Source organism: Mustela lutreola, chromosome 5 (assembly GCF_030435805.1).
Source record: "Mustela lutreola isolate mMusLut2 chromosome 5, mMusLut2.pri, whole genome shotgun sequence".
In the NCBI taxonomy this organism is placed as follows: domain Eukaryota; kingdom Metazoa; phylum Chordata; class Mammalia; order Carnivora; family Mustelidae; genus Mustela; species Mustela lutreola.
This window is the reverse complement of record NC_081294.1, coordinates 49,567,874-49,591,544: the sequence shown is the minus strand read 5'-3', so window position 1 is coordinate 49,591,544 and position 23,671 is coordinate 49,567,874. Positions and strand designations below refer to the sequence as shown.

Genomic DNA, 23,671 nt, shown 5'->3' with positions numbered 1-23,671 from the left:
TCAAACAGGCAGGGCATGGTAATATTTAATAAAAGCACACACATAATCTTCAGAATTAGCATTTTGTGCCTTGCAGTACCTTTGGGAGAAGAGCTTTTATTTGTGGAGTGATCATTATTATAACAAAGAAGAGCTACCTAATAATTTCCACTTTAACTCTGCAATGTGCCACGAGCATTTCAGAGCCATTATGCTAAACTGTGGTAGGGTAATCATGTTATTGTCATAGTTTGAAGGAAAGAAAATCTCCTCTACTTTGGTGGCTGTTGGGGGTGGGGGAAGAGGTGAAAAAAAAAAAAAAAAGAAAAAAACATCAACTTCAACTTTAATTTTTAATGAGTTTTAGAACCAGGAATTGGCTCTCTGTCTTTGTGGTTACCTAGAGTGTGAAAATTCACTGGTGAGGGAGGAAGAATCTTTTATTAATTAAATCAAGACTTGGCTGGTGAAAGTGGCTTTGTATTCAATCAAATCCTCTCCCCTCCCCAATTCCATAATATTTTCATAGATATAGGATTGTATTGATTATTACAGTCCTGGGCTGAATTGAATCATTTATAAATCTTTGCACCTTCAAATTCTATGGAACACATCTACTGTGGCTATTAAAAATGACCTCTTCTTCTCTTCTTCCTTTTGGTGTCTCTTTGGCTCTGCTGAATGAAAGAAAAAACAAGTCCTTGGCTGCTTCAGATGTGGTCTGGGCTTTCTCAGAGTAAAGCTTACCCAAAAAGAAGAGAGAAGGAGAGGTTCAGGATTTGTTAGTCAGCACCGTTGGACAAATTTTTTTTTTTTTTTAATTAGTATCCATTTGTTCTAAACAGTACAACCTTTATCTCTTATAGACTTAAATGCTCTGTTACTTAATTCTTATTATGATAACGTATTACCTTCACGCGTGCTCACTGAAAACATTCAAACCATACCGCTTTCTACAGAGTAAAATTTAATGGTCTCCCTCCCCCTCAACCCCATTCCAACCACGTGGCTGTTTCATATGGACCCACTGGGGACAGTGGTTGTATTTCCTTCCAGACTTTTGTTCACATAACTATATATAGGTGCATATATAGGGACATATACAAGCTCCTATATGTCATTTTTTTTTAAAGATTTTATTTATTTATTTGACAGACAGAGATCACAAGTAGGCAGAGAGGCAGGCAGAGAGAGAGAGAGGAGGAGGAAGCAGGAGCCTGATGCGGAACTCCATCCCAGGACCCTGAGATCATGACCTGAGCCGCAGGCAGAGGCTTTAACCCACTGAGCAGCCCAGGCGCCCTGTCATTTTTTAAGTAAACAAAATCACACTGTTCATTAGACTACAAACTGTTTTTTTACGTACTAATATACTTTGACATTTTTCCATGTCAGTTTATAGAAGTCTTTCTCTTCCATTCTAATGACACTCCTAATATCCTGAAGTATAGATATACCATAATTTATTTAGCCACTTTCTAATTAGAGGCACCTAGACTCTTGAATATTTTTACTGTTAATACTGCAGTGGACTTTTGGGTACCTGTAGTTTTAGGTACATTTGCAAGTATTTCCTGGGCTGCTTTTAATCTGGCAGGTTTGTTTGTGACTAGGATAAAAGTGTAAAACGGTGGCCTGAGAGTTAAAAATATTTTGCTTACAGCCTAAACGTTCCAAAAAAAAATTAAATCAGTTGCCAGCATTTAAAGATTGGAAAATTCACATAAAAATCTGGTTCCCAGCTTCTTTCAAAAGATCAGAAGCCCTGACCACACTGGGCCTGCATTTGTGTGGGGGAATGAGTGGCTAGATCTTCCCCAATTCCTAGTGTCAGGGTTACCCATCTCATGTTTGTTCTGAGACTCAGAGCTGCTGTATTCATTTGTGTTTTCTGCCTTGGCCTGTATGGACCTGTGAGTTTTTAACAACCACTCCTGGGCCCCCTCTGTTAGCTAGTCACAGTGTCTTCTACCTTGTGTTATTGACATTTTAGAGTTCTTCATTTGGGGGAAACTATCCCATGCATTGTTGACTAGTTAGCACCTTTGACTTCCAGGCGCTAAATGCCAGTAACATCCCTCCCCCATCTCTCTGTCTCTCAGTGGAACAGCCCATGAGTCCTTTACATATTTTCCAAACTTCACAGTGGGGAAATACAACAGAGCTTCCTCTTAAGACTTCTATGACACACAAATGTATAGAAGCACCTATAGAATGCTTTGAAGCCTAACTTTAGAAAGGTGCGCATGACTTCCTTGTTCTATGAATGGCATCTAATCTCTAAGCGGGGATAATGGATGGTTGAGTGGGGAGGTAGGACAATCGAGGAGTGTGTCACTCACTCTTTTCTCAAAGTACTTCCTTCAACGGTTCTTTTCTCCAAAAAGCTAAGAAGGTGGTGTCACATAGTGTTTCCACAGCAGCTTATCTCTGGAAGCTTCAAGAAGATCTTTCTTTCCTCTGGCTAGTTGATAGTTAACTTTGTTTCTGGTTGGTTCCTCACAGAATTTGAAAACATTATCACTTTCTTTAGGAAGTGTGTGAAAGCGCGCGTGCACACACGCACACTTACATGCCTTCTTTATACTACAAACAACAAATGGAAAGAAGTGGAGGGGATCAAGGCTGAAAGCAGCCTGACCGTGCTATCGGAACATCCTACTACAGGAGATTCTCTCAAAGATAAACCAACACTGTTCTGCCGCCTTTGTACTCTGATAAGTAAGCCTGGAGGAATCCCTTCTTATCTAAAGAAATATCTAAAGAAAGACACTTGCCTAAAGAAATTTGCATTATTACAAAAATAAAATTTTAAAAATAAAAGCTCATACAGATAATAAACATCGAGTCTCTTGTTGTTTATGAGGGTAGTCACAGGGTCAGCATTTAATGATGCCATTGGATTTCACACTTCACCATTAGGCTGGACTCCTTGAAGATCCTGTTCTCAGAAGTATCTGGAGATAGGGTGCTCTTTCTACTCTACATTAGCAACTGAAGCCTCTGAGTTAGAAATTAAGAATTGAGATTTTGAGACATTAACTAGAATGTTTCCAAACTACTTTTATGTTAGGAATTCTACATAGTTGTTAAATGTACTTGATTTCTCTTACACATTTCTTGAAATCATGCATCATACGCTGCCATTGGTTTGGGAATACTCAATAATGCATTTAAACATCTTCACTTCCAAAGAAAAATTCTGCTTAAGAAAAAGTCCTATGCCTGTGGAGCATTGATCACAACTTTTATGTCTGTTAAAAATTGGACAAGAATTTTCAAGTCATGAATCACTTACATTTTCTTGATTAATTATTTTGTTTTGGGGAGAAAGTGATGGAGAGAAAAGGCATCTGAACTGTCCAGTTTTAGTTGTAAATGCATTACTATGAGTTCAGCCAACATGAAATGTTTAGTTTGGATATTTCCTTATTTCTCTGTGCTATTTTATAAGATGAATTTGAATCAAAATCAAACCCATTCTACTTGTTTGTGTGGTGGCACGTGAACAATGGTCCCACCGGGCTGGGCTTAATATTTTCTTTTCTTCTTGCAAAAGTTAAAGCATGACATGTTGCCAAATTTGACAAAGTCCAATAGTTTTTTTTTTTTTTTCCAGCTTTTTTCCCGTTAAAATTAACTGGTGCTCTCATTGGCTTCAATATTTGGAAAGTCAGTCTTGGATACTTAATAAACTTTTTATTGAGAGAAGGGTCTCGTTTCCTCTCCTTGTGCAATATCTCCCTTGCTTTAGAATTTTGCTTTGTTCTTGTTCATAAAAGTAATAATGAGAACAACAACATGGCATCGTGGAGTCAAAAATCCTTGGTGTCCTCTGAGCCATTTCAAAAACATAATCCTGTGATTATGTTTACGCCTAGCAATTCTGTTGAAATTATGCCATCCTCACCAGGCATGCCACCTCCAGTCTGTTTAGAATCATGGTATTGGCAAATTATTTCCCATCTCCAAGGGCCATTTGTAATGGCCAGAAAAGAGATAAGAATTTTTTTTAGAAGTCCATTCTAGAGTTTTATGCCTGGGAATGGCAACAAAGCAAAGGTCATGGGACTTTCTGTGGTTCAGCCCTGACTCAGCTATTTGGTTACATAATTCACCCTGAGTGACCTGCAAACTTTACATCTATAAAATGGGATCCATGACATTTGTTGAAAAAATCCTAATGATTTCTTATGAGGAATGTGTCTGTGTTAGTGTTACAGATAGAAGGCATGGAGCAAGAATATTTTCTTGCTCTGGCCTCCTTTCTCACTTCCCTTTGGACAGAAATGCTTATCTAAAAATCTATCGATTTTGTTTTCAGGAAGTATGTTTAATTATGAAGCAATTCAATAAGGTTTCCAGTGTGTTCCAAAAAGCCACCCAATTTTTTTTTTTTTAATCTTTAGCATCTCATAAATTAAATTTTGCTTCTGTGTTTTATTTTATAAGCTTTCAGGTTTGAAAATGATTGGGTAAAATATATGTATGTCAATAGAAACAATGAAACAGATGCTTTTAAAAACTGAAATTGCACCCTTAGGTTTCAAATCCTAAAGCAGCTAGGAAATGCTGAGATCTTGGGGGACTTTCTGTTAGTGAAAAGATAAAAGATATTTTTTCTTTCTTTTTCTCAAGTCTCCATCATTAAAGTTTGGTTCTAACAGCAGACTCCTTCTCTTTTTCATGTGTGTTGAAAAGCAGCTACTCCCTGTATCAAAGCCATCAGCCCGAGTGAAGGATGGACGACGGGAGGCGCGACTGTGATCATCATAGGGGACAATTTCTTTGATGGGTTACAGGTCATTTTCGGTACCATGCTGGTCTGGAGTGAGGTAGGTGTTGTCTGAACATTAATATCTAATAGGTTGGTCTAGTTGAGGATACTGTCTACACTTGAATTTCTAATAGAGTGTGTGTAGAATTTCGTGGTACCACCCTGGGTGGGCCAGCTCTAGTGTGCAGAACTCTGAGAAACCGGGAGACATGGGTTGGGTATACCTGGAGGCACTACTTTCTACTGGGATGACTTCCATCCTCTGGCCTGTAAGCACCAGCCGAGCTTCTGTTTTGTCATTTGTCCTCTTATGTTAGCCCTGGTGTGGAGGTCCTATTGTATATTGGGAATTGGAAAGGAGATGCAAAGTCACAAAATATATAGGAAAAACCCTGTTCAGACTTCAAGAAGATAGTAATCCATGAACAGTTGTAGATGCGGTCTACTGGAGACCCTTCCTCAAGGAGCACCATTCATGTGGCGGTAATAATGCAGCTATAGGTGGTTCTTGAATTATTCAGGGCTTCTTTATCCAAGAGTGAGGGATTGACCAGCGCAACCTCGAAGACCCAAAGGCTTTTTCCAGCCCTAAGAATTTACAGCTCACGGGCAGCTTAGTATGAGACCCCAACCACATGAAAATGACTCTGTTCTATGTCTGTAGTGCTTTCTAAGCACTGTGATCATTATTTTGACCTGTTAGTTGACTTGCCTGGCAATAATCAACGTTAGCTCAAGATTATAAAACATAAGCATCACTATTATATAGACGTCGTGGAAAACATGTCTTTGTTTTCTTTCTGTATTCTGAGCCTAGACTTCTCATCCAGCATGCCCACAGCCCCTTCTCTTTCACTTCCCCGAAGTTTAGAATAAGACCCATGTTAGGGCTATAAGGTACTGCTGAGCTCATTCATCCTGCTTGTTTTATAAGCAGTTGTGTGAATCTCTAAGCTTTATTGGAACTTACTGTACAGTAGGCACTGTGCTTAGCCCTTGACACAGATCATCTCAATCCTTCCCTCTTAGCACCCTTAGCACGTATCTTTTTTTTTTTTTCAAGATTTATTTATTTATTTGACAGACAGAAAGAGATCACAAGTAGGCAGAGTGGCAGGCAGAGAGAGAGGGGGAAGCAGGCTCCCCACCGAGCAGAGAGCCTGATGTGGGGCTTGATTCCAGGACCCTGAAATCATGACCTGAACTAAAGACAGAGGCTTAACCCACTGAGCCATCAAGGCATCCAGTACATATCTGTTCTTGATGAAGACATTAAGGTTTAGAGATAAATAGGTACAAAACTCCAAAGCAGCTGCGTGGAGCCTGTGGAGTGTGGATTGTATGTATGTAGCCACACAGAGAAGTCAGTAGCAGAACTGAAGCTAGAACCCAGATTTTTTTATTTCAGTATCTATCTGTCCTCTCATAATACCACTGATCAGACCATGTAGATATTTTGTGTCTTTTTTTTTTTTTTAAGATTTTATTAATTTATTTGACAGAGAGAAATTACAAGTACACTGAGAGGCAGGCAGAGAGAGAGAGAAGGAAGCAGGCTCCCTGCTGAGCAGAGAGCCCAACGCGGGACTCGATCCCAGGACCCTGAGATCATGACCTGAGCCGAAGGCAGCGGCTTAACCCACTGAGCCACCCAGGCGCCCCGATATTTTGTGTCTTATCTCTAGGTGTGCTGCTGGGTAATCAGAGAGTTAAGGCTAATCATTGAGCATGTTTATCTTCCCAACGCAGAGCCTGTCTTTCTTTTTAAGTCTTCTATGTGCCCGTCTTACTGCCAGGAACCCACTCTGGCCAGCCCCTTGCCAGCCTGTGCTGCCTTTGGTTTTGTGTTTCCAATACTCCTGACTAGCGGCCTGTGCATGGTCGGAAAATCAAAGCTCTCACAGAACTGAATCAGAGATGGGCTTCTCAGTGCACTGAACTGATTGCTATCTGAGGTGGATGGGCCATCCCAGCATGAAAGGTGGACTGAGCTCCCGCTGCCGACTGTGCCCATTCTTTGTTGGGACCATTGGGTTGTAAAATTAGAAGCATCACATACATGTCAATCTGGTGTCTTTATCGCAGCTGGGGACAGCAGTCCTCACAAGGACAGCCTCTCCCAGATCATGTGGGCTATATATTCATCCCTTTCTATCTCTCATTCTGTTGCTTATCCTGGAAGTTGGTAGAGGGACAAATAAATATAACGTGCACTTCTTGCTCCATATTACTGTAGTCGAGGCCTGAGAAGTGGGACTCAGATTTGGTGGGAAGTCTTACTAAACCTCTGAGAATAAGGTGGGTTAGTTTGAAACTTCCTTTAAAACTTTGTATCCAATCTTTGCCCAACGCCATATTGGTCATGGAACAAGGACTTTGATATATCAGGAAATCATTAATTTGTACCCCTACCCTGTTCCTAGTCAAGGTCCTTGGGTTTCCTCTCGGTTCCCCCATATTCTTGCCCTCTTTTGGGAAAGGTAAGGAAGATTACATTCTAATTTAGACTTATCCAAATTACTTCAAAGCATCTGTTTCCACACAACAAAACCAATGTAAGTCATGAAAAAAAAAAATAACCCAGTAAGGCTATGCCTTTGCCCTCCCCTTTCCTCAGGCCCTCCACTGCCCCGGGTCCAGCTAGGAGGTGAGGGTGGGGGACGCGTGCTCCTTCTTGGCCCACCACCTCCTGCCCAGCTGCTCTCATGTGTGATTATGTCATAAATCAACTCTGACCCTTTCCGGTAGAAACCTACCAGGCAGTTTCCAAAATTAGATATTATTTTAAAATAAGTAAATCCTCTGCCGTAATAGAGGTGGGAGTCTGCATGGAAGATTTTGATATGGGTTGTTATTTTTCTTGACATTTCAGAAACATGAGCCTTGCAGAGGTGAACTTCTTATAAATATTCTAAACTATTTATATATTTAGATTTCATACAGACATGATTTTCTCTCCCTTTTAGTGAAGGGAGAGAATTTGGTACTGCTTCAATTCCAAAAACCCATTGTGTAATATTGAGAAATTAAGAAATAACTCACATTTCTGAAGGGTTTATCATGCCTGGGCACTTATGGGTATCACTTTATTTGATCCTCCTGATAGCCCTGTATTAGATCCATATGAGAAAACCAGGCATCAGAGAGGTTAAGAAACTTACCCATTGTCACACAGATAGTGCTAGAGACGGCATTTTATACTACAGTGGCTCTTTTTACAAAGGAAATAAAAGCCCAAGTTACTGAGAGGGCAAACGGACACATAAGAGAGGGAAACAGGACGGAAATAGGGGAAAGAAAAAAACATGCTTAGAAATCCAGGTAATAGAGGAGAGCTAGTAGTAATACTGACACTAGTAGTGACTGTGGTGGTTGTTTTTAATCACATAAAATTACATAAATGCCTTTCATTTGGTAGAGGCAAAAATCATCCACCAGTTCTGGACCATTTCTGCAGGCTTCCACTGGATAGAATCAGAAGTCAATAGTGTGAGAATTTAAGAGAGGATATCTGTGAAAGATCTGTGGAACAAATGTGTAGTATGACTAATACCAGCTACATTCCCTGAGTACTTGGTTCCTGCCAGGTACCATGCTAAGTGTTTGGTATGGCTCTCCTGTGAGCATTGCAACATCCGTCTACCATGTTGTTCTTGTTTTACTGATGAGGAAATTGAGACTTAAGGAAGTTAAATAAGCCATTCAGTGATCAAAGGGGGGACATGGGATTTGAACATAGACAGCCCGACTCTAGGGCCTCACCTTCTAAATAGTCTATGATTTAGCCCCAATTTTTACCCTAGTGTTTTATCACATCAGACTAGGGTGTGATGCTCACCATTGCCATTGATGTCTTATGCTGTGGTGAGGTGGGGATGGGTATCTTAACAATTACTATCACCTTCCAGGCTGCGGTAGACTTGGGATGCAAGGGATAATGAAGGGACCACTCTTACTCATCCGGTTGTATATGCTTGTGGATGGAGCCATTGGCTTCTAGGAAGAATTTATCCATGTGAAGGATACTTACCTTGTGTGAGGGGCAGAAGACAACCTCTTCCTTGCCAACATAGAGAACTTAGGTAGGACAGTGAACCTGTTTGGGCCTCATCTCTACACAGGACCCCTATCTATCTGACTCTTTGTGCCCTGGCCACATGATCTGTGCCACCTCTAGGACCTGGTTACTTCTAATTTTAAGTAGACTTTTATCTCTTCTCCATTTCCTCACTCTATAGCCCAAAGCACTCAGGAAGCAGGCTGGTGGGCCAGGACAAGCAGATAACATTTTAGATTAGCAGCTGATGCTATTATTTGGAGTCTTTTTTTAGCTCAAGAATTTTTAAAAGAGTGAGAGAAAATAGGGCTGGCTAATTTACCCTCCTCTGTGCTCTTTCCCTACCAACCCAATCTTCTGCAAATGAGTAGTTCAGCTTAGCTCCCTGATTGCCCCCTGAGGGTTGGGAAGAAGAAAGGTGGCACTCCATTGTTCCTCACTCAGGGCTGCCTTCTGTGAGCTCCCAAGTTTGGGGGGGAACTGCCTCGCTTTCCTGTGAATTTGGTTTGCCATCTTTGTTCTTCGTCCTTAGCATTTCTTGCCTTTTCTCCTCTCTGTCTTTCTAGAAAGCGAAATATTATACTGATACCCTTGGGCTTCTTAGCCTGCCTTTACCCAAAAGAATTAACAAATATATATATGTTATAAATAAACCCAGGAAAGATCAACAGGATTGATGTGTGCTCATGATTAATGTGGGTTGAGTTTTTTCCTCGATCAGAGATATTCTTGGTTGTTTTTGCTTTTCCATCAACATGTGATTTGGAGGGGGGAGGGGTTGCTGCTACTGGTATGTAGAGCAAATACTTCCTTTAATATCTCCTTGAACTGCTCTAATTGCTAAGCAATGAGTACTGCTTGGCTTGCCTCTTGGTGTCTAGCACTGAGATAGGTACTACGGGTGATCACGATTAGCCTTTATGGACTCTGGTGTTTTATTTGGAACAGGAACTTGCTCCCATGAAACAGATTAAGGAGTTACATAATATATTTTTATAATCCAGTGTTAAATGACTAGCTTAAAATTCAAAGCAAGGTCCTCGAAGGCATAGAGAATGGTACAGGCAGAAGTAGGCTGTTCAAATAACCAGCCAAGCTCCTGTGATGTACGGGTGCCTCTCTCTGCTAGGCATTTTAGGCTCTGACCATCCTTTGATTTAATTACAGCAGTCTCTGGGAGAATTTATACAGCTTAAGGTATTTATGATGCCTTTAAGGAAAGCACAATGGTGAGATTGGTGAGGAGCAGAGATGAAGGGGACTTCAGGCAAACAATCATCCAAGCAAGGGTTTAGATGGCAAGGGTCGGCGGTAGGCAAGGAGCCAATCCGGAGACGTGGGTGCAGTCCTTCTATTGCTGAGTCACAGGATCTAGATTTTAGTTAGTGTTGGCCATCGGGCCTCAGTTTCCCCATTTGAAAATGAGGGACTTAGACTAACTCCTCCTTGAAATCAGCTACAATTTTATAATGCCTTTTATCTAGAGTTTATTCCCTTAAGAGTTCCTTCAAAGTAAGAAGCACGAAGTGATGATCGGTAGCAAGTAGCTTCTTTTCTTCCACTATTATTCTTTACTTTTACAACACACTTGCAAGATACCAATATCGTGTTTATTTGCAAAAGGATTCATCAAAACCATTTAATTAGCTACAAAATTGGATCTCCCTATAGATATATCATTAGTCTGTATTTCTATGTTCTACGCTTCAGGTCCTGGTATCTGATATAACAGGAGACCTAGACCACAATGTTGGTCTAATTCATTTTCCAGATAGTTCTGTGGAATATACCGATTTTTTTGGATATCAATAGGTATCCCATGGAAGATGGTGGAGGGAGGTTTTTCCTGGTAAGTCTGGGAAATGTTGAGTCAAATAAATTCAACTGGTCCTCGTTCTAGGGATTTGCAAAGCTTTTGAGATACTAACATGCACGGTGAATACCTGAGATAAAGTGTATGACACGTCCCAAACTTTTGTGACCACAGAACCTGATATATTGGTGATGGCTGGATTTCATGTTAACGAAGCAAAGCCATGAAATCTAGTCATGAAGCAGTTGGTCTGGGATAGATGTGAGAAAATCATCTGAAGTATTTGCAGAGTGTTATTCAGATAAGATCTGGAATGTGTAAAGTCATTATTCTTTAATGCTGCAGGCTTTGAACAGAATTTCTCTCATATTTTGCATCTGGTTCTAGTCACTGCACACTTGGCACTAGATGCCATGTGATTTTACAGGACAGTTACATTTAAAGATGGCCGGAACCACTTAGCTCCAATGGAGAAGGCCGTTTCATCACTGTAGGAACCAGTGAGCCTCACACACGGGCTACGTGTTGTCTTTTGCATCCAGATGTTTTCTTCAACTGCATTCCCAGAGATAAGGGGAAGTCCAAAGAAACTTCTGTTGGAGGGTGAGGTGAAGGAGACATGTGGGTGAATACAGTTGGGTGAATAAATGGCAGTTTGGGGGCTGAGAAATGATTTCCTGCTTTAATCCAAAAGCTGGAAAACACAGTTTTAAATGCAGTTCCTGACTTCTTTCTTCTTTCCTATCTCTACTTTCCATTCTCATCTATACACATAGCTCAGTGGAAGGATTGTAAATAAAAAATAGCATTTGCTTCTCTGTGACATTAAAAAATGAATGGCTACAACTCATACATGTTCCCACTGGAAGTTTCCCAGGCTTTTTTGTCTGGCCTTGATTTTTACAGAACCACATGTAGAATCACAAAATTTTGAGGGCTTTGAGGAACCTTTCCAGTCATCGAGTGCAGCTGTTTTTTGGAAATGAAGAAAAAGAGGCTCTAGAGTCATACAGTGACTTGTCCTGGGAATGCATTAGCTGCTTCTTAGTGCCGGTGTCACAGCCCAGTTTTCCAGACACCAGCTTCACCCCCTATTCAATTCTCTCTTGCTCCAGTTCTCTCATGGTATTTCTTTAGTCTTTTAATAAATTACCTTATATTTGCTGAACCCTCCCAAATTTTATACATGATGGCACTGGCATCCTAATGACTCTTATTTATATCACATTTGTATGCAATACAGTTCCATTCAAATCAAACATACAATTAAGAAAGGCAGAGAAAGACATTATCACAAATATCTTTCAAAATTTCATGATGTCGATATGGAATATAAATGGCTGTGTCATTTATTTTACATATATTGAGGCTTACATGTATAAGTTTAATTCAAGGTTTCCTACTTGTCCTAAACATCTAAGCTGCCAAGTCTGTATGCAACCTCTACTTATCGATCACCTGTCAAGTGGAAGATGCTTAATGCAAAATCATAAACTTTATTTGTGAGAAATAAAAGAAGCAGTCTGAACTGGTTGCATTAAACGTTGAGTGTGACTTTGAAGAACACCTTTCAAGCCCAAGTTATTTTATGGGGAATCATTTTTAAATGAGCCAGCATATTTAAAAAAAACAGATTAAAAATACTCTAATGGCCTCTTTAATGTGGTCACATAGTTACAATCATGCTCACCTTATTCCTAAAAGGGCTTTAGTCTATATTTTTATTTTTAATGAGTAAGGCACTTGAAATCTATCCTCAACATTGATAATTATGGGATGGTTAGGAACGACTTTAAGATGACATTATCCATGAGTTGTTCACAGTGCTTTCAGGAGACACACGTATGTGCCCATCGCTTGAAAATGGAAACCAGGCAAGTGTGATGCATTTCGAACTTTAACATAAGTCAAAGACAAAATTCACACCTGGCTGTAGTCTCTGGATTTTTATGAAGAAGACGGATAACTATATATTGTTGCTTTCATTTTATATGTGCACTCAAGTCAGATCACTAGAATGGCTCCCTAATGGTCTGAACTAAAGCCTTCCTCCGTACACAACCGTACTGGCTTCCTCCTTCCTAAAACCACAACTCCTTAGTTTGGGATTCAAGCATACCCCCTGATGGCTCTGACCTTTCTTTTTAACATTCTTGCCCACCATTCATCTTAACTTTGGCTTTCCGTTACACTGAGCTGTTAGTGGCCCCTTATACCCTGAGTGGTTTTTGCCTTTGCACTCTGGCCTTTCGATTACCATTCCTTCTTCCACAATGTTTTCCCTCCTCTCTGTGTGCAAATTCTTCTTCCCTTTAAGATCCAGTAAAATGCCACTTTTGTCTGGGAAATATTTCCTTACAATGTAGATAATGAATATTTCCTTTCAACCTAAATTCCTACATGATCTTCTCTGTATTATATTGTGTTCCTTATAACTTTCTATCTTTAATCATTGTGATTTAAGGGGATGTTCTCTCTCATAAGGCAGGACCCATGCTAAATTCACCTTAGTCTCCAGTGTTTAGCCCAGATCCTCACATATCAGAAGCATTAATTTATACACACTTACACAGAATAATGTTGAATGACACCTTTCCTTCTTTCCTTCCAACAAATGTTTTTTATTAACAACTATTGTATTCCATGATGCTTCAATGTGTCAGTATCAGGTAGATTACAGTTTAGTTTTTGTTAATGCATGTGTGGTTAAGTAGTTTATATTTAGATTTATTTATTGTGCAACAGGAGTGCACACGTTACCTTAGTGTAAATCTGTTGCTTATGGTGAGTACTTTCTAGTACTAGTACTAGAAAACTAGTACTTTCTAGGTGATTGATACCAGTGAGACCTTCTCCTAAACTCCTTATAGGCATTATGTCAATGAACCCTCAGACTCATCAGATAGCTAGCCTCCTCCCTTGTCCCACCTTCTTCTCAAGTAATGAAACTGAATGCCAGAGAGGTTGAGTGACTTTCCAAAGGTTCCACAGCTGGTAATTTGCAAAGCTTGGACTTGAACCAAAATCTCTGTGATTCCAGAGCCATCTTTGAGCTGTCTAGTAAGGATGGAGTAAAACTAAACTTAACCAGAGACACTGTTAAGTAACCTCAACTCAAAAAAAAAAAGTAAATATAGAAAATAACAGACTTTAGGTAACCAGAACAACAATTTTTAACAAATTATCTTATCTGTTTTCCCTGGTCATAGCAAATCAGAAGGAGCAAGCTAGAGGCAGGTTGTTAGAAGCAGGCTCAGTGACAGCAGAAATGACAGCTTAATGTCAAGGGCAAAAATGGAAAACCTAAAAAGCAGACGCAGAACTATATTACTGTGTGGCACATTAATGACTGTTCATAATGACAGTGGCCCTGAGTCATCAAGACAGAGATGGCAATTATATTCAATATATTCTCTCTAAAACAGCAAGATGTGTGTAATGCATCCTCAAAAGACTCCCAGTGAAAGCAGCTGTCGTGGCACGGTATTAAAAGGGGTTTGGCTCTGGTTTTCCATGCAGCTCACTTCCTGAAGGGACATGTTAAATGAGGAATTACCAAATATATGTGCAAGTATCAGTGTATGCAGTATGCAAATGTGAACTATGCCACACGCACAAAAACTGTTCAAAGTCAACTCTGTTTAGTACCTTACAGCTTTGATACTCCTTTCTTGGAACTTGGAAAGACCTTAGAAGTATTTTGTTGAAAAGTGAGTTCATTCCCTGTTACCCCATCTAGCAATCTTTTGGCTTTTATGTTTTTCCTTCCTAATTCCATATAGGCAAAGATTCTGCCTTGCAAACTGCCAGCTTTGGTAACATACATTTAGTCTCTGCCATAAATGTATCTGGCTTTGCCTTTTCTTTTATATTTTAATTTTCAGACAAACAAGCAGCAACCCAGGACCCTAAGCCAGATCTGAGCAGGGAATGATGTTCCTTCTTAACTGAATTTAGAAAAACAAACCTTGAGAAAGAGCTCATTGTGCAGTTTCAAACCACAGGGGCTGGCGTTACTGGTGTCCAGTCCTCTCCTTCTGGACTACTCTGGACCTCAGGAACTCACCAGTGCTTTTCCAGCTCCCAGATGGTCAGGATGGGATCCAGTCTTTAATGGGGCCCGGCTGGCACAAGATTTACATCCTGGGAAAGAGCTAGAGAAAGTTTATTTAAAAAATAAATTACTGAATAATAAATAAATAAATCAACCCACAAAACCAAAGGTAGTTGAAGTATAATGTATTTATTTTAGCCTTTTTCCTCCCAAATCTGCTATTTTGAAATATGATCTTGTTGCTGTTTTGTTTTGTACAATTAACTGCATTGATTTAGGGACCTGGTTAGTTTCTTGGTCAGAAGAATTGGGTAGTATATTTTTGTGAATGTTTAATGAGGATACCAGGAAGCTTGAAGGTTTTTTCTGGGAGGGGTAAATGTAAACAGATTTTTTTTTTTTAATAGATAGTTTTTTTGAGTGAAGTGGTATTGATTATTTCTTTTTTTTTTTTGTAGGTTAACACGTGACTTTATTGACTCTTTATCCAAAATTATTAGTGGTGGTACATAGCATTATGGTATTCATTCACTCAGTATTTATTGACTGCCTACTGCTTCCCAGGGACTGTTAGAAGTGAAAACAAGAAAGACAAAACTCATATCCTCACAGGGCTTATATTCTAGTAGAGGTTGCAGACAATAAATAGGAAAATATATCTATATCTTTCTACTATGTGTCTGTGTCTATTTCTATATATGAGAGAAATTTCAGGTAGCGCAAAGGACCATTTGAAAACTTATGTTGTAAATCTCTTATTTAACTCAATTCCTGAGATTTTAGTTTTAAGTCTCCTCTGACCTTCATACATAAAGTTGATCTTTGCGAATTCATGTGACCCAACATATTTTGTTAAACATTGGTTTAAAGTTATTTTCTTGAAAGGACAAAAGGAAACCAGAATGTTTGTGAAACAGTAAATGCCTCCACTGGGTTTCTCTCACGTTCTCGGAGAAATCATATACTGCCTTTGAGACAGGCAATTCTTGGGAATGAAGAAGTCTGTGTTACGAAACCCGGAGAACTCTGATTAGAGAACAACCAGAATTCACTGAGGGACTCAGGAGGAGAGATGGCATCCTGATTTATGTTGTATCCGCTTCAGGGGAACAGACACATAATGTGGAGGTTTAACCAGTACGGTCGCCACGAATATACATTTTTTTGTGTTTCAACTTCCTTTAGGAGCTCCTGAAAATAATACTTTTTAAACACCATGTTTAACTAGAGAAAAACGAATGTTCCAGAGTGGAGGAAAAATAAGCTGGCTTGTTTGGTCACTACTACTGTGGTGTCTCTTTAAAAATCCCTAGTCAATTTGGTTTTGAAGCTTTAATTATGTTTTTATGTTACAATTTTCTTATTTAAATGTCTGCTTCGTGTCCATCACTCAGCACCCCCTGCCTATCTCAAAAGAGATGGATGTTATTAACCTAATTGAGGAGAAGGGAGAATGCTGTGAGAATTATTAATACATAAATTAAAAAATTAATCTGGAAAGTGCTTTAGGGCCCCTAGAGAAGCTCTACCCAAACACAAAGCATATTTAACATTATTATAAGCACTCCCACAGAGCAGATAGACCAGTGCAGTGTGAGATGAGTAAACTGAGGCACAGAGAGTAGCAATGGGTGGTTGGGCCAGTGTAATGTTAGAATCCAGACCCTTGGGTGGGTGGCACCTGAAGACCGCTGCAGCAGAGCCCAGCTAAGGCCTTTTCTGGTCTTGACAGTTAAGTATTTCTCCCCTTCCTTTTCACCCCTTCTCTTTAAGTCTTTGCTTCTTTGGACTGTGTGTGTTGAAAATTATCAAGGCTAAAATATTAAATCCTAAGGCTAGTAAGGAGAACTCACTAGTGTACTTTCTAGTAATCCTAGTTATTTTTTTGGCTTTGTGGCTTGGAACTTCAAGTTGCATTTATTTCATATAGTCCTATTGGTGAGACAACACACATAAAAGCTTATCTTGGAGTTGCTTTTTTGTTTTGCCAAGAAATAATTCTCAGCTAAGCTTCTCAGCAGTAAAAAAAAGGCTATTCGGAGTACCTACTGTGCTCCCAGCACCTTTGAGGATGTAGAAGTTGGGACACGTTCTATCCTGTCAATAGTGGAGACCTGGTAGAAAGCACCTGTAATAGCAAGTATGGAGAAACCATGAACAGCAGTCAGGAGGGACAGCGAGTGTTGTACAGTGGTGGCTGTAGTCGGGCAGATTGGTCACTTCTTGGTCATGTTACTTCACTTGCCTGCACCTTCCACATCTGTGACCCAGCTCATGCCCATCCCTGCTCCTAGTGTGCAGGACAGAGTCACTGACGGAGTCTTGCACAGCGCTTGGCACACAGTCAGATGATGACAAAAGGCCACCGTTGTAGAAGCCACCATGGAGGTCCCCACCATCTTCTGTTTAGCATGAGTTGGAGTGCTACTGGCTCTCAGAAAAGAAAGTTACTCTGAAGACTTGCTCTTCTTACCTGAGATTCTGCAACATGTTTCCATTAGCTTTTTTTTTTAAGATTTTTATTTATTTATTTGACAGAGAGAGATCACAAACAGGCAGAGAGACAGGCAGAGAGAGAGGGGGAAGCAGGCTCCCCACTGAACAGAGAGCTTGATGCGGGGCTCGATCCCAGGACCCTGAGATCATGACCTGAGCCGAAGGCAGAGGCTTAACCCACTGAGCCACCCAGGTGCCCCTCCATTAACATTTTTAAATACTAGGTACTCTCCTTCCCCTCCCATATGGGTCATGCTTTTGAACATGTGAAAAGAATTTTATAAAAACTATTTCAAGAATTCTCCACTCCCAGGCCCTTCTTCTGGACTTTCAGAATTTGCAGACAGACTGCCTCTTTGGAGGTTTGCCTCCACCTCCGTGCCCCCCGCCACCATCCTCCCCTTCTGGTCTATCCACAGAGGAACTCTTCTTTCTTGTTTCTCTTACTTCTGTGGAAAAGAGGCCCGCCCACCTCCCCCATGTTTGCACTCCATCTCTCAGCACAAGCATGCCCCACCTTGCCAGCCAGCATAGGGCTCTTCTGACCTTGTGTTGAGTCTGGAGAGGAGGGAATGCTCACACCAGCAGCTTGGAGGGAGTGTGATCCCTGCTGCCGTATGTCCTGGGTGTGCTGGCTGCCTCTCTTGGGGCCTTGCAGAGAGCATGAGTATCTTTCCATCAGAATGCCACTCCTAAAAATGGTTTCTTCCGATTATAATATTAACACATTCTTATTGTTGAGAAGTTAGAGAATTCAAAGAGGTACGCAGAGGAAAATAAGATTACCCATAGTTTTATAAACTGTCCCTGATACTTTGATAATTTTCCTTTTAGTCTTTTTTCCATGCAGATACATATCTAATTCTTACATAATTAAATGCAGCACATATTGCATAAAACTGATGTTATTCTACATTTGATCTTTAGTAAAAATTTTTCTCATAATTAAACTAATACCTGTGAATGTAGAAATTTATTTATTCCAGAATTATTTAATTGTTTATTTCCTGTGCAAGTGTGTGTGCACATGTGCACCCACATACACATACACACGGAGAAAGAGAGAGAGAGAGAGAGAGAGAGAGGAGATGAATCACGTATCATGTCGTCTGTCCAGAAATAAACAGTTAACATTTAACATTGTGTTTGTGTAGGCTATTTTCTTAGTATTACTTTCTTACCTTTTTTTCTTTCCTTTATTTCCCTCTGTTCCTTCTCACAGGAGTCAGAGACCTTTAGAAATCCTCTTCTCTTTTACCACTTAGATGAAGTCTGAAGTCTGGTTCAAGCAGGAACCCCTGTGCTGAGCCAGTTGGATAATTCATTTTAAGAGCAATTTAGTTAGGGAATGAGAATTAAATATTATCAGGTTAGGAACAGTGAACTCTTATGGGTAGGTATTACTATGCCTAATGGAGTCAAACCTCTTGTAGAATTATGGCCTAATTTATGTAAGTATTTATTCCAGAAATATTTTGGAAATATCCTGTATGTAGAGCATTAAGTTAAATACTTTAGGGGATATAAATATGAATTAGACTCTGTCACTGATCTCAGGAACTAGCTAATGAGAGAAAAATGTGTAGGAAAATCTTTATGGCACAGAACAAAATAGGATATTAAGTGTTATAGAATAAATGCCATAATTATATAAATTCTTACAAAGGTGCAGGTAACTCTGACTTTTAAGATCAGGTAAAACTTATTGGAAGAGAGAGGGTACATGGTCTCAAAGAATAAGTAGAATATCAGTAGGGGAATGTATAGGCAAGGAATGACACGAACAAAGCAAAGATGTTGAGCACAGCTGTGGTGCTTTCATGTATCCTCATGCCCTACACTCCAAAATGGGGAAGAGCAAAATAGGAAGTAAGATTAGAAAGGGAAATTAGCTGTCAGTCCTTGGGGCACCCTGAATATTGTGCCAAGGAGTTTGGATCATATACTGTATTTAAAAGGAGCAATCGTTGAGTAAGGCAACAAGATGATGAAGTTGTATTTGAAAAAGATAATTCTGATAGAAAAAGAAGAAGTAGAGAGAGACCATTATTGTAATTCTCAGAGTAGGAAATGGTAACAACTTGAACAGAAGAAAGTGGGAAAGTGGCAAAGCAAAGAGCCAGTGGAGGCCAAAGGAGGAAAAATCAAAATGACTAAAAAAAAAAAAAAGAAAGAAAAACTGGAAGGGAGAAAAAATAAAGATGATCTTACTTTGGGTGATTCAAAGGATAGCATTCCCTTAACCAAGAATGGGAACATGGGAGCAAAAAATACATTTATAAGTATTAAGATGATAAATTTAGCTTGGGTCATGTTGGGGTCGAGGTGGCAATTAGATGTGTTCAGGGAGATTCTGTTACTCTGTTGCTAATAAAAGTTTGGTGCGTGACCAAAGAGATCAAATCTACAGGTGTAGATTTGGAAGTCAGTCTAACTGAGGTGGCTGAGCCCATGAGTAAACTCACAAAATGTTAGGCAAGTAAAAAGAGAAGAAAATATAGAACAGAATTTGTAAAATTTCAACAGTTAATAAGTTGGCAGAAAGGAAAAGTTGGCAAATGAGGAAAACAGGAACCAATGAATAAAAGAAGAACTCTAGAAAACACTTATTTACAAGCAGAAGATACCGGTTTTCTTCCTAGTGTTTCAAAACGATATTTGTTAAACTTGTTTGACCCTCAACTTTTCTCATCTGGAATACATATCCTACAAGAATGGGTTTTAAAAGATAGTGAATGTGAAAGTGTTTTGGTAAACCATCAGACATGCAAGTCTTAAGTCTTATAATTAGTGTCACAGAAGTGAGGAAAGTAGAGACTTCCAACAAGGGAGAAAGTAGTGTCAGATGCTACAGTTTCATAAGAATATTTATTTTTAGCTCAACTCATTTGGCTTGGGATTTAAGGAAGTCAAGTCAAGAGTGAATCTGTTCTTTAATCACTTAGAACAACATTTCCCAAAATATGGAGCACGTGTCTCTGGTGGGACAGGACAGAACTTTGGGTTTGACACAGACATCAGGCAGAACTGAATCACATAGTGAGAAAGTAGTTTTTTTTTTGTTTGTCTTTTAATCTTCAGATTAATGTTAAGGCAGTAAGTCTCAGTTGGGGCAAATAAGTCTGTAGCATCTAACACTGGCTGGTTTCCCCTTTCAGTAAACTCCTTCAGGTTGTGAGCACTATTTAGTTAGAATTTAAGAATATCATATTAACTTTAAAATTACCACCTATACTACCTTCTTATTTTGGCAGGGATACCCACTTTCCAGCTGGGAGAGGCATATGAAGTTTCCCTTAAAACTAAGTTATATTAAATGAAAAAGTAATTGATTTTTTAAATATTAAGTATATAATTGTATAGGTGGTATACAGTCATGACCAAACTGAGAAAGTGGTATTCCAATAACGGGAGTTTGGAAATTTTAGATTCACCTGAGCTCTTCCTCCTTCTGTTTCTTGGAATGGCGACCTCGGTTCAAGCAGATTAGAACAGTGTGGGAAATTATCCATCCTGGGACAGTGGTGGGGTAATGGTATTTGTCTTGGGTTCTAGACTTACAGATTTAGACCCTTTTCTTCCCCTCAGTGGTTGGGTCAATTTTTGAAGCCTGTAGATTTTTCTAGAATTTTGTGTCTTCGGAAGTTCAAACGAGAGGGTTAGTTTTAAATGATTACTAGAGTTCCTTCCAGCAACAAAGTCTATGATTCTCAGAGTGATTAGTAAATAACCCTATGCTTTCAGATTGATAGAAGTTAGAAAAAATGTTTTTCCTTTGTAAGGCATCGATATGTCATCAAGTATGTCAATGCCAGAGGCTGTTTGCAGACTAACATCAACGGTGAGGAAAACATCAACAAATTCATTTTTTAATGATAAGTCATAATCTACCTCATTTGTGAAAGGTAGTTATTTCAAGAAGGAATCTCTGCTTTAGTTAAGGTGATTGATTAAAATTGAAAGTGAAATCGTAAATGAAAATGTTTCAATTCCTGAGCCTACTGCTTTATGCCAATACCTCACTCTTAAGTCAGTAGTTTCATTGCAGTCCTATATAATCAATTCAGAAAGCCCATGAATTCTATTGCTTGGTGTAGCAGCTCATAGGTAGTAAGTCCTTTTATGTAAGAAGATGTTTCTATTCATCTATTTACTAATATCTTTCCACCTTTTAAAATTTATTTCTTCTGAAAAGGAAGGCAGATGAAGTATTTTCTAACTGGCTATAAGTTCTCCTAAGTGTTATTGTGAATTGATCTAACTCTACATCCTAAGTAACTCTTAAAAATAGAAGCATGTGGCCTATTTGGAATCTAGCAATATGGCGACTTCCATCATCAAAAATATAGCAAAGGTCAGGCAGCAAATGAAAAATGGATATAGAATGGGGATAGAAAAAAACACCCACACCCATCTTGGGATCTGAAAAATTTGAGTTTATTACTTCCTTTAAAAAGTTTCCATATGAGGGTGCGCCTGGGTGGCTCAGTGGGTTAAAGCCTCTGCCTTCAGCTCAGGTTATGATCCCAGGGTCCTGGGATCGAGCCCCACATCCGGCTCTCTGCTCAGCAGGGAGCCTAATTTTTCCTCTCTGCCTGTCTCTCTGCCTACTTGTGACCTCTGTCAAATAAATAAAATATTATTAAAAAGTAAAAAAATTAAAAAATTAAAAAAAATAAAAAGTTTCCATATGAACAAGTTCTTCTCTATGATTAGGTAGGAAGGGTTTGTCCTGGTCATTTTTTGAGCTGTATCAGTGTCATGTTTTGTTCTAACTTGTGCTAACAAGGGTAATCTTTGTGCAAGCAACTCAGCAATTTTAGGATTGCATTTTCACATCTGGGAAAAAAGAAAAAGGGATAATACTAACAGTAACAATAATATGGTCATTGATCTGGCCAAATTAGTGTCTATGTGTAAATTCCTCAGCAATGTGGAAGATACCTCCTAAGGGCTCATCAAGAGTGAATTCCCACCATTACAAAAACACTTTGACAAGTTGCAATTAAACATGCGCTTGACTTTGAATTATCATCTTTTACTGCCCTTCAGAGCCTCTTTCTTTCTTCTGTTCTCTGTACAATAGTAAACTTGATTTCCTGATTTTGATGCTTACAGATTAGAAGTGCAGATTAGAAGGTGCAAAGCACACCAGGAGAAAAAAGACAAGAAAGTCAACAAACTAGAAACAACTTAAAAATTGTAGTTATCTAAGGCCATTTAGTACAGGGGAAAATAGATCCTCATACCTCAGTAGTCACTAAGAAGGCTTTTCTACAATACAGCAATAGATAATGAGTGTTCCAAATGACGATTTTTTTTTTTAAATATTTTATTTATTTATTTGACAGAGAGAGATCACAAGCAGGCAGAGAGGCAGGCAGAGAGAGAGGGAAGAAGCAGGCTCCCCGATCTTGATTCATCAAGGGTAAATTGAAGTATATATACTTTGCTTATTTTAGGGAAAAAATGCAATGATTTTGGAAGAAATTAAATATGAAAAGGACAAAATTTGAAGTAAATACTTTTTTTGTGTGCTTTTCTTGCTAAAACTCTAGCCATCCAAAACACTTAGCCATGGAGATGAACTCAGTCTCCAGGGGTTCCACATAAGCATGATTTTCTTGAAATATCTTTCAAGTGTCTCCAGCAAATAAGCGAAGACTCCATACATTCTACAGAAAGGGATAGACATTTTTAATTACTAAGTTAAAATGACTTTTATGCAGATGGCCTTTTCTTTATGAATCAAAAACGAGCATTTGACAAAAATTACTCATGGACTTTCACAGTAGTAACTTTCTCAGATTCTTTTCCCTGGGACTTGGTGCTAGGACAGTTTACTCAGGTGGGCCCCAAGGGCTCATACCTTGATTTTCACAGTGTTGCCTGTGGTTATTTCAACAGTGCCACCTGTAATTTTCTGGGCAAAACATTTGCATTGGGTCTGGTTTGCCTATTTAAAAAAAAAAAAAAGCTTCCTCTAAGTTATCCTCATAAGTTAGTACAAACCCAAGTGCTAATCCATTGTATACTGACTCAGTACCACAAATGTTGAACCAAATGACTCTGATAGGAGTCAAGAAGTGGGCAGTGACTGAAACCATAGAGAGAGAACATGTAGAATCCAGCACCATCAGAGGTCAAGCAGTCAAATGCCAGGGCTGGATTTTTCAAAGAACCAGATAATGCCAGTTTTATGACCATTAATAACATTCCAGTTACATAAACAAAGATAAGAGTAATAAAAAATAAATTCTGCTTCTCGGTGTAATCTGATTGCCAACAGGGTTCAGAAATGAACGTTCTCATTGTGCACGTGGCCTTGCATAATGGACCAGGAATCATTCTGCCGCCCCCTCCCCAAACTTCCACTTCCCTTTTATGGACAGTCCTTAGTTCTGCCAGATCTCTAAGCTATTCCAGGGAGGCAGTTTCTCCTTTAAAGCTCTTTGATTGAGCCTCTGGTAGTTAATGCACCAAATGGTCTTTAGG

The 23,671-nt window shown here is 39.3% G+C and overlaps 1 protein-coding gene across 8 annotated transcripts in view; it reads left to right on the top strand.

The window, feature by feature from the left end:
• Window positions 1-23,671, top strand: part of EBF1 (EBF transcription factor 1) — a 388,001-nt gene that overhangs the window by 282,612 nt on the left and 81,718 nt on the right. For 4 of the 8 annotated variants that reach the window (XM_059174181.1, XM_059174177.1, XM_059174179.1 and 1 more), the window contains exon 9: window positions 4,684-4,814. In XM_059174181.1, coding sequence (XP_059030164.1) covers window positions 4,684-4,814 — 131 coding nt within the window. Of the gene's footprint in view, window positions 1-4,680; window positions 4,815-23,671 lie in introns of all 8 variants that reach the window. The other 4 variants (XM_059174180.1, XM_059174174.1, XM_059174178.1 and 1 more) reach the window with 1 other exon arrangement.